This window comes from Otolemur garnettii, unplaced genomic scaffold (assembly GCF_000181295.1).
Source record: "Otolemur garnettii isolate 467f Iridium unplaced genomic scaffold, OtoGar3 scaffold00012, whole genome shotgun sequence".
NCBI lineage: Eukaryota > Metazoa > Chordata > Mammalia > Primates > Galagidae > Otolemur > Otolemur garnettii.
Genome location: NW_003852407.1, coordinates 3395305 through 3406132, shown reverse-complemented (window position 1 = coordinate 3406132; position 10828 = coordinate 3395305). Strand labels below are relative to the sequence as shown.

The 10828-nt window shown below is 52.0% G+C and overlaps 1 protein-coding gene across 1 annotated transcript in view; it reads right to left on the bottom strand.

Annotated features, from left to right (window-relative positions):
• The window catches only part of MYO5B (myosin VB), a 316910-nt gene that overhangs the window by 11152 nt on the left and 294930 nt on the right, over positions 1-10828 (bottom strand). The window contains exons 30-32 of the mRNA XM_023510163.1: positions 7093-7186; positions 5015-5158; positions 1157-1308 (exon numbers count right to left, since the gene is read on the bottom strand). Of these exons, the coding sequence (XP_023365931.1) occupies positions 1157-1308; positions 5015-5158; positions 7093-7186 (390 nt within the window). The remainder of the gene's footprint in view (positions 1-1156; positions 1309-5014; positions 5159-7092; positions 7187-10828) is intronic.

Sequence of the window (10828 nt, the reverse complement as noted above, 5' to 3'; positions counted from 1 at the left end):
AAAAAAAAAAACAAAACAAAACAGCTATGATACAGTCTCTGCACTAAAACCAATGACTTCGTGGAGCTCATTCTGTCTGGAAGGCGTGACTGTGAGTTAAACTCAGAGAATGGTAAGAGCTACAATAAGACAGGGAGGCCGAGTAGGAAGCGACTGGTGGGGCTGAGGCGTGCTCATTTAGCTTAGACAAAGGAATGCTATCCTAGAGAAGTGACATCTGCCGTCAGTCCCAGATGGGCCCATAAAAAAGGAGCTCATATATGCTGGAGGCTCATAAAAAAGGTAAAGGTCAAGGCCAGAGCCACCAGCACAGAGATGATACCCGTTTAGAGCCGGGAACAGATAAAATTGCCCGTGGAGCCCAAGGCAGGGGCGGCAGGGGAGCAGGGCAGCTGCTGGTGTGAGAGTAGAAGCTGCAGGCTGGCTTTGGCATGCTCAGAGCAGGGGCCAACGGCTCACATCCTGGAAGTGGCAGTGAGAGAGAGAAACGAAGACAGACTTTAAGAGTAGTTACATTTGGGAGCTGCTAGCAGGTGGGAATTCTTGCTGAGGACTGATTTCCCTTAAAAATCTCACTTCCCATCACCTGGGCCTGGTCAGACAGGCTCCTCTTCTACCCACAGGCTGGCTTGTTATTGTGATGGCTGCCACTACATTTGCAAATAGTCCTGTGTCTCTGCGGGGCATTCCTGAGCCCCTTGACCACCCTGTGAACAGCCCAGCCCCAGCCCAGGCTGCCTTGCCTTGGAAGCCTGTGAATATGAGCAGCCCTCCCTGGGCCACGACCCTGAGCAGCAAACAGCTGGCCCCTTGGGAAGGTGAGAGAGCCTGTGTCCCAAGTGTGTCACTGAACTTGCAACAACATGAAGCCCACCCACCTGTGGCTGTGCAAGTTTCCCTGGGGTCTCTGGAAGTGGGCATCTCTGAGGCTTAGCAGGGACATGGCTGGAAGGCCACACTGGAGTTCCAGCTTTCTGCCACTTCTCACCCAGCCTAAGGCACCCTGATTCCACGGGGCTTCTATGCCTCGTTTACCTTCAGAGTTGGGGACTTGGGAAGACTCGTGTCTGTAAAACCCAGATGCACAGAGGTGACGGTGTGGTGTTGGCTTCGCTCAGTGCACTGTCAACCGTGACCTTGTGCAGGGGCTGCTTACCTTCAGGACCTTCTTGATGCCATTGATGGTGGAGGTCAGCAGGGAGTGCACCTTGAGGTCGTCATTGGTGTAGTCTGCATGCCTGATGCACATGTAGAGGATATAGGCGGGGAGACAGGGCACCGTGCCTGACAGCATCTGGGGCTTCAGCTCTGAAGGGACAGGGGCAGCCACAAACAGCAAAGGTTAATCTGTGGGCACACCTAGGGCTGTCGGTGTCCTCCTCTGAGATAGATTTTCTGTACTTCCCTGCAGCTCATCTCCAAACAGACCACTGGGGGCCAGAGGAGGAGGAGTGGAGCTGGGGAGAAGCTCCTTGGTTACACAAACTCCTTCTGACCCTCCCAGTAGATTCAGACACCACAGTTAAAAACACAAACAAGCAACACCACATTCCTAATTGTTGGTGTTGCATCACTAAACAGGCTCCCAATGGCCTCATACTTACAACACAGAGAAAAAGAGCCTCCACACATCATAGTCTTCAGCCACAAGGAGGCCTGTGCTAGAGGAAGGCTAAAGATAGGACCTGGCTTCCCTCACAGGGGCGAGAAAGCCTGATTTCTCAGCACCACCACTTCCAGAACACGAGGGCTGGCCTCAGAAATTGATCAACTTTATGTTCCCCAAAAGCCAACCTGCCAAGCTGGTGAAGGCTGGAGCAACCTCTGGCCCATCAGTTCTAGAATAAATTACCCAGCAGTGTTTGCCCATTGCCTCACAGCCAGAGAGATCAAGCAGGCCCCCCATCCCACCCCATACATCACCCATACCTCTCCTGCACCCCAAACCCATCCCCTGTGCCCCAGGAAGGCTTATCTGGTAGGACTGGGAGAGACTTGCGACTTTCCCCATGAACTAAAGACTTACACTCATCCCCTTTGGCCTTCCCCTGCCAAAGCCCCTGGAGGGCCAGAAAGCAGCTTTCAGGTGGTTTTCTATTCCCGAGTGCCCCAGGGGAAGTCAGCAGATCAGGCTTAAAGCAATGACTGGTGGGAGAAACCAGAGAGGTGGGAAGAAAGGCCTGGTGGAAGGCAAGATGCCAGGTGAGAGCAGAGTGCAGGCGCCAGGCCTGTGCTATATCCCTGGCCCCTGACCTCACCAGGCCTTGGGAGCCACCTCTAGGCTTGGGATCACAATGAGGGGTGGCCACCTTCCCCCACCTGCAGGTGTGAAACATCCACAAATCATCTGCCAGGACCATCCTAGTTAGACTGGGGCGACTGGAGCTGTGCTTCCGACAGCTCCAGCCAGGACTAGGGTCACACTGTCCCATCAGGTGTATCCTTCCAGCTAAATGCTAACTACAGCCCACAATACTGTGGGTACACCGTCAACATTTGGGCATTTCATGGGTCCAACAGATGGCTATGGATTGGCCACTGGCTCTCATTAAAAATGCCAGTAACATTTATCCAGAAAAATAATTTTGTAGGCCTAGACTTCTAGCCCATAGCTTCTTGCTTCAAGCCTGACTGATATGCAACTGCAAACAGCTTGACCTGCCTGGGAAAGTTCTACCGTGACTGAACAAGGCTTGCTCAGGTTCCCTGGCTAAATGTTTGCATCTACTTTTTTCTCCTCCACAGCAACTGGCCAGTGCCAGGTACTTAAGAGGTGTCGGTCAAGTCTTGGCATTTGTTTGGATGGTGTCTTTTGGAGGGAAGATGACTGGGTGCTTTCCTAGGCAGCTCAGCAGCAAATGACCTTGCCTGGGGCCACGTGAGCAATGACAGCAGTGCAGGTGATGGGAGGAGCCACATATCTGGCAGATGCAGCATTCATTACTTGTTTAACTCTGATGCTGTGAACTTTGTGTTTTAGTCGCCAGAGATTAAAGATCCATTCCTAACTGCATTTTGTTTTTTTTGTTTTTTTATTTTATTTTATTTATTTATTTTTTTTTTCATTGAATGGTATCCTAACTGCATTTGAACAAGGTGCCATCTGCTTGAGGAAGTTTCAGATGAGGTTAGATCGTATTACCGTTGGACAACTGTAGAGGAAATTAACTTTATAAAAGAGCACAATAGTCAGTAATAAGGCAGCTACTGAAAGCACCTAAACTGGTCAGGCACTGTGGCTCATGTCTATAATCCCAGCACTTCAGGAGGCTGAGGAGAGAGGATTCCTTGAGCCCAGGGGTTCGAGAGCAGGCTGGGCAACACACCAAGGCCTTATCTCTGCACACACACTCACAAGCAGTATGCATCTATAGTCCCAGCTACTCAGGAGGCAGAGTTAGGAGGATCATTCTAGAGTTGGAGGCTGTAGTGAGCTATAATCAGGCCACTGTACTCCAGCCTGGGCAACAGAGTGAGACCCCCTCTTAAAAAGCAAAACAAAATGCCTAAACTGAATAGTTAAAGCAAAATCTGTTCAAGGCAGAAGTCACACTCCATTCTCCTGTATCCTTTAGCCCTGGACAAAAGCTCGGAGTGGGACCTCGATAACCTTAAGTACACATCTCTAACGTAATTTTTGTTCTAAATACTGCTGCAAAAGCTGCCACTTCTTGGAACCCCTCACATTTGAGGAGGGTTTTGCAGTTTTAACACAGCACTTTCACCTTTGTTAGGCTTTGTGTGATGGGGGAGGCAGTGTCAGTGTCGCTGTTCCCATAAATCAGACCAAACTCTCCTCTCCTCATGCAGGATTCTCTTTTCTAAAGACTCTTTTCCTGGCTCTGGAGGGCTGCTGGACCAGGCTGGCCCAGAGTGGGAAGGGACTGAGCTGAAGCCAGATGAGGCATGAGACCAGAGGGGAGGAAGCCAGTACAACTGGCATAGCAGCACACAGGGCGCAGAGCTGAGCAGTCTGCAAGTGAGACACAAACCCCGTCCCCCTGGCTGAGCAGCCAAGCCCAGGGGTGGGAGGCTCCTTTAACAGGAAAAATTCTTTTAAGTTGTGAGGACCAAGCTAGGGAGGGGTGATTCTGCAAAGTGGCTTTCATAACTGTCTGGTAACCCTGGGGGAGCACATCCAGGGGGGTGGGGGATCAGCTCTGACCCCTGGATAAGAAGCTTCGAGTAAACACAGGGACGTAAATACCAATCCTGGTGAAATGCCACAATGGGGCAATGTGACTTTACACACTCCACACGAGCTCAGCGCCCCTCAGACATTAACACATGCAGACGCCACCGGGAATCTTGCTGTCACCATTCTCACTCAGGTCTGGAGCCTGAATTATGCACTACTTCTAAACAACTCACCAGGCTGACAGTGACACTGATACGCTGGTCCAGGGACTGTGCTGTGTGTCACAAACTGTTAACTTTAATTCTCACAACTCTATGCTATATGTACAGTCTCCCCCTCCACGTTTCAGAGGAGAACAATGGGACCAGCATAGCCACAGCCACATGGCCAGGCAGGAACAAAGGCCATCTGGCTCCAGAGACCACGCTTGCACACGCTGGGTCACCGGGCACTTACACACTGTAAAGTTTTACACAGAGGGAGTCTGATCCTTGATCTACTGCTTCCCAGCTGTGTGGCCTGGGCTGGTGACTGGAGTGGGTGCCTGTTTCCTCCAGCATAAAATGAGCAGTTTCCACTTAAAGGGAGGTTGTGAGGATTAGATGAGACAAGAGTGCTTGGGGGGGAGGGGGCCTGGCTGTGGATGGATCCAGAAGCATGAGCTGCTTTGCCACGAGAACACCATTGCCACACAGAGCTTTACCATCTCTGTCTGCCCTGGGCAGGGCACAGAGGCCTCTCTCCGCGTTTATGTGTCGATAGAGGCGGAATTTCTATTTGGAAGAGCTGTGGGTTGTTATGAGGAGCAGCAGCTGGGGATAGTGGGGGTATGTGTGTGGGGGCACGGGCAGCATGGCGTGTCACAGCAGTACTGACCTGTCACCAGGTTCCGAGTGAGGAGGGCCTCGTCCTCCTTGTGGTACTCCAGCATGCCCTGGAAGTCCTTCTCCTTCCGCTGTACCGTCACCTGCCGGGTGAGCTCATGGTGCCGCCTCTCGCTCTGAGCCAAGGCCTGTGCAGCTGAGCGGGGAAGACATGACAGTGGTGTGAATGAGACGGCCGGTGGAGGCCCATGGTGGGCAGATGTGTCTCGAGGACTAGACGTTCTCTGATACCCCGCGCTCTCTACCTGGTCTATTCCTGTAGCCTGAGGCACACTCCCAGTGTGAGGTGGGCACTCAGCACCTGGCAGTGGGGGCCACTCCAGAAAAGGAGAGGAAAACGTCTAAGGAGGCAATGAGCATGCTTGGGAGCCGAGAAAATGTGCATATGATGTGATACAGCAAGATGTTCAACCCCTCCTGTGGGGCAGCTGTTTCCTTTTCCCTACTAGGTGCTCAGAAAAGGGGGACCACTTTTCTGGGAGGATGTTGGAGGCCCTGTTCAAGCCTGCCCTACTCAGTTCCCTGTGAGTGGCCATTGTGACAAAGCCACAGCACAAGCCCAGGTGTTCAGGGCGAGGCCTGGGTGGTGAAGCAGGACGGTGCCAGTGATAGAGGAAGCAGCCATCTCCAGCACCCCAACAGACTCTGGTTAGAGAACCCATTAAATGTGGTCTTTGCAACTATACAAGGCAAATTTGGGAGGCATTTCAGTGGCCTGGTTGGGGGTAAGGAAGCCCTGGTCAATCTCTGAATCAGGTGGTCCCTTGGCCTAATACTATGGGGAGGGGTGGCAGACATCCAGAATTATCCCCAAGCACATCTGGGTGCTTACTGCATGCAGGGCCCTGTCCCAAGAACAGGAATAGACATGATGGCGAGGCCAGGTGCCAGGCCAGGAGTGTATCCTGTGGGCGCTGATGGTGGCTGAGGCTGGAAGGACCTGATGGAGGAGATGGGATGAAGGGTGGGTGGGACTCTCATACCACTTGCAAAGGGCCTGATTCATCACCACACAAGTCCCTGGAACAAGAGGCTCCAGGTGGGGCAGTGTGGATATGGAGAGGACAGGGCTGGGGTATCATTCTGCAGGCAATGGGGAGGGGTGAGGCCTGACAGCACCGAGAGCAGGGGCAGACCAGGAAGCTATGAGTCACCGGTGCAGGCACTAAGCCTGGTCAGTGAGGGGGCAGAGGCTGTACCAGAGAGGAGATGTTCAGGACTGAGCAGGGGGAGGAGCTTGAAGCTGAGACCAGGAGAACAATAACTCAAGGAACCATAGTGAGAAATCCAGAGACGACTTGGAGGTTAGGGGGGGACACATGGGCAGTGTGGGGTAGAGATCACTTCTGCCCACACATGTGCCCGGGGTGGGCCAGGCCTCAAGGCTGAACAGGACATATGTCTTTGCCCTCCAAGAGCTTCTGGTCTAGAGCAGTAGGTGATTCAACAAGTAAAATGACACCAGTGATCAGGGCTCTGCTGACAGGCATGTGGTGTCAGGACCCAGGCTCCTTTGCTGAGGCTGAGAGGCTGAGGCAAGGCTCCAAGTAGGGTGACATGTGCAAGAGTAACATGATTAGATTTGCAGCAGGGAGTCAAAGGGAGAGAACAGCGTTGGTGTTTTGGAAGAGTAATTGAAATCTCTACCTGACCTTTCTGGGCCAGATTCCAGATTGGAAGTTTCATCCTGACATACCCCCAGCTTGCAGGGAGGTCCCTGAGGTTTGGGCCTTAGTGTTGAACAGAGTTCTCTCACCACAGGAAGCCTTGCCTCCCAAGGTTAAGTCTCTGAGGGCAGGACCCCCTGAGGCACCATCCCAGACCCCCACACCTCAAGCCCTGCCAGAGCCTCGCTCAGAGCAAGCACCCAGACACCCGCTGATTCAAGTGCCTGCCATCTAGATTCCGGCCAGCTGCGGTAGTGAGAGCCTGTGGGATCTGCATCTCCCTGCATCCCACGGCTGACTGATCACAGCACCAGGACACTGGGGAAGCAGGAGAGTAAGCAGAGGGCCGGCGGCAGGAGCAGCTGAGCACGCCTGTGCCACAGAACACACTCGCCCACTTTACCTTCTAGGTCCTGCGCTTTCTTCATGTAAATCTTCAGTTGTTTTTTGAGCTTTCTCTCATTCTTTTCCAGCTTTTCTACTAGTTCCTTGAGGTCCTGGAAGCAGAGGAAGCAGTATGAGAGTGGACCTCAGCCCCTCCCTGGACAGCTGGGGTAGAATCCTCCCTGGGATGGAAGGGGCCCACTGTGGCCCGCAGCCAGCCGTTGGAGGAATGCCAGCCCAGGGACCCAGCCTGGAGAGCTGCTCTACGCAGTTGCCGCTCCCTGTTCTAGAACCCAGGAAGTGGGGGATGAATCAGAGTCCATTCTCTCACTAGTGACAGGTAAACAGCTCCTCCCAGTTCAGGCTCTCTGGCACCTTGCCGAGTGTCACCACGATGCTACCTAGGTTGTCATGCCAACCTCCCAGGGGACACACTCAGCCTGGGAGTCCTGGGGTGAGGTGGGCAGCACCCTGGGAAGGAATGACAGGTGAAGGTGTGAGATTGTAGGGCACAGGCGCACACAGCTGTAAGAACCAGTGGACCTGTGAAATCACCAAGCCCCAGAAGCAAAACAGAGAGGCCACGGCCCAATCCCTAGCAGCTGTTACCACTGGATGCCAGTCAGCCCACTGGGACCAAGAGCAGCAAGCTGCCATGGAAGGATTCTGCTGTCATTAAGGTCACCTGTGTTCCAACCTGTGGGCCTCAGGCTGCACGCTGATTTTGTGAGGACATTTTTTGCTTATCTGTGGTGTCAGATATCACAGTTAGTATTTGTGTATTTCCTTTGTAGCCCAGGACAACTCTTATTCTTCCCATATATACAGAGGAAAAAAAAAAGTTGGACACCCCTGAGCGAGACAGTGGTCCTCTGTGGCCAGGGAGGCAGGGCAGAGAAGAGGAGCCCCTGTACTGTCATTATCACAGCCCAGGCTTTGGCAACCAGTGTCAAGGAAGACAGAAGCCTCTGAAAACATCTTGAGTAACAACTTTTTAAGACGGGCCTATAGACAAGGGTCAGCCACAAGCTCAACCCCAGTGCTGCTGCCATCTCAACCCACAGACCTAGTTGTAGATGTTGTTAGGAACTTTGCTAACTTATCTTGACAAAAAAAGTAAAATTTTAAAAAGGTTCTCAACTGAGAAACAACTAAAAGCCCAGCCCAGATGATCACTGAGGCAGCATGGAGTAAAATGTGGATCAGGGACTCTGAGTGGCTTCTGTTTGAGAGGTCGTGGGTAGAAAGGGCCCAAGTGTCTGGGGAAACTTTAGCTGGGATTGTCTGGGGCTACGTAAGGTCTCCTGTGCATCCTCAGGTCTACTCAGACCCCATCTGGCACTCAGGTGTTTTCCCAACTTGTGCCAGGGGCTCCACCACATGGTCACCCCAACCTAGTCGTGCACTCACTAACCCTCTTCACAGCCAGTGGCCCTTCGCCCTCAGCTATAGCTCTGACTCTTGCAAAAGATGAAGTGATGCTTGGAACTGAACGCCGCAGTGAATGAGGAACCGGCATTGTGACTGCTCCTCTATGCAACATACTAAACCCACAAGACAAAAATGTGCTTCTTGTGCCTATCTCATCATTGTTTTGAAAACTTTCACTATACCCTGGCAGGGATGACACTAAATACTCTGATGTCTACTAGTAAGTTAATTAGCCACTAGATGCTTCCACGAGAAAAGAGAAACTAGTGACCAGGCTTTGACTCCTATTCTGCCTTTACGAGCTCTGACAGCTCAGTCAGCTTCCAGGGGAAAAGCCCAGGACATTCCATACTCCACCCTAACTGCTCACGCGGAGGAGGACTTTGGATCCTTGTCATGAAAGGTGGCTTTGTGGTTCTGAACTCCCAAGTCTAGTTTGCCAACTCTTTAGACCAGTGTTCTTCAATCTTTGTTATTTCACGGCACGCTTGACCCTATAGTTAAACTTCCATGGCACACACTATATTGATTTAAAGAAAAAAAAAGAGTAAAAAAGGAACATACTGTGCTTTGAACTTCTTTCAAAAATAATTTAAAAATTTTCACGGCACACCTAAGATCCTCTCATAGCACACCAGTGCCCATGGGTTGAAAATCATTGCTTCAGACCAAAACCTAAGGGGAATTAGGTAAGCCCGCTCTTCCCACACTTTAAGGCATATTGGAATCACTTGGGAATCATTAAAGTTTGGAATGAGCAAATTTAGCACCAATGTTAAGGGAGCATAGCTTTTGGGCACAGTGGCTATGAACTTGTAGAGCAATCAAGGCCCAAAGTTCTAGAGGCTAAAGTTACAGACGGCTTACTGAACAATAAGTTTAATCCAGGTGAAATTTTGTAAACTAAAAAATGAGCCCACCTGAAGATACCTCCAAACTTTAAGTTGCTACCAGGACAATTACATCCTCCCCTCCACATAGCCCTGTAATAGCATCAATGCATCCCAAACACTCCAGCCTATGGCTCCCCAGCACGCTGTGTTGTGGTTACTTGTGTATGTGTGGCAGGCAGGGCAACACAAGTCACCACACCAGCCTCTGAGACCTGCTGCGGCTTGCTCTTACAGGTCCCAGCCTGTCTGGGCAAGCAAGGTGGAATGCACTGCAGCAAGAGCCGCCTCCTCTTGCATCCAACACCACAGGGTCCCACTAGTGCCCTGGGCTCACTGCTCTAGCTGAGGGGCCCACTGTGCTGTCTTCGTATGCTCCAATGCAGCGGTCTCCCAGGGTGGGAATGCCTACCTCTGTCTCTTCACTGACTCCCCCAGCTGTGCCTGGAACCCCTGCTTATGAGCTAATAATGCAGCATCTCAGGTGCTCGGCCCTCCTACATGGAGGCACCACCAGGGAACATGGGCCAGAAAGTGCACTTCCTAGGCTGCCTCGTCTACCTGGTGGGAGCTAGCCCAATAATTTAATATGTACATTTCCTTCCTTAAAGCCACCAATTCACATACAATAGTGCAGACAGAGAGTGTGAGAAAGGGTTGTGTGTATATAAGTCCTATTCAGAGAGCCAGCAGTCCAGGGACCCACCTCTGCCTTGGGATCCAGGGAACTGGCCATCCAACCACAGATCACTTGGTTATAAAGGAATGGCAGCCACGGCTGGGCTCCTGGACTGACATGAGCCTGAGGCTCCCTTGCAGGCACACTCAACTGTAGAAGGTAACAGGGCCTCCAGTGCCCTGCCCCCGCCCACCATGCCCTCATTCCTAGGCAGGGGCCATGGTCCACGCTTTTCTGCTCTTTGCCCATCCCTGGGTTGACATTCCCAGCATGTCACCCCTGTAATTCTTTCCTGTTCTGTAACACTCATTGTTAAGCCCACACAGAGTCATACTTTTAATACCATCCTCTCTCTTTTTTAGTACCTTACTCCCTCTACTCATTATCCTGCAAGCTTTCATAGGGCAGAGACTCTTCTCTGGCCTCTGCCAGGGGGCTCCCAACACTCCCTTCCATTATTTCTATTGAGAGGTAGACTCTCTCCCCATTGTGTCTGGCCTAGCCATGTGATTGGCTTTGATCAATAGCATGTGGCAGAAGTGCCACCGTGCTGGTTCTGGGACTAGGCCTGAAGGGGCCTCGCAGCTCCTGCTGGCCTCCTCCTGGAAGCCAGCTAACACGGAGCAGCTCAAGGCAGATCAATGGTCAACGAGAGGGCTTCTGGACAAGGATAGCTAAGGCCCCAGATACAGGGGAGAGGCCATCTGGAATCTTTCAGCCTCAGCCAAGGGGCCCCAGCCAGCACTACATGTTCC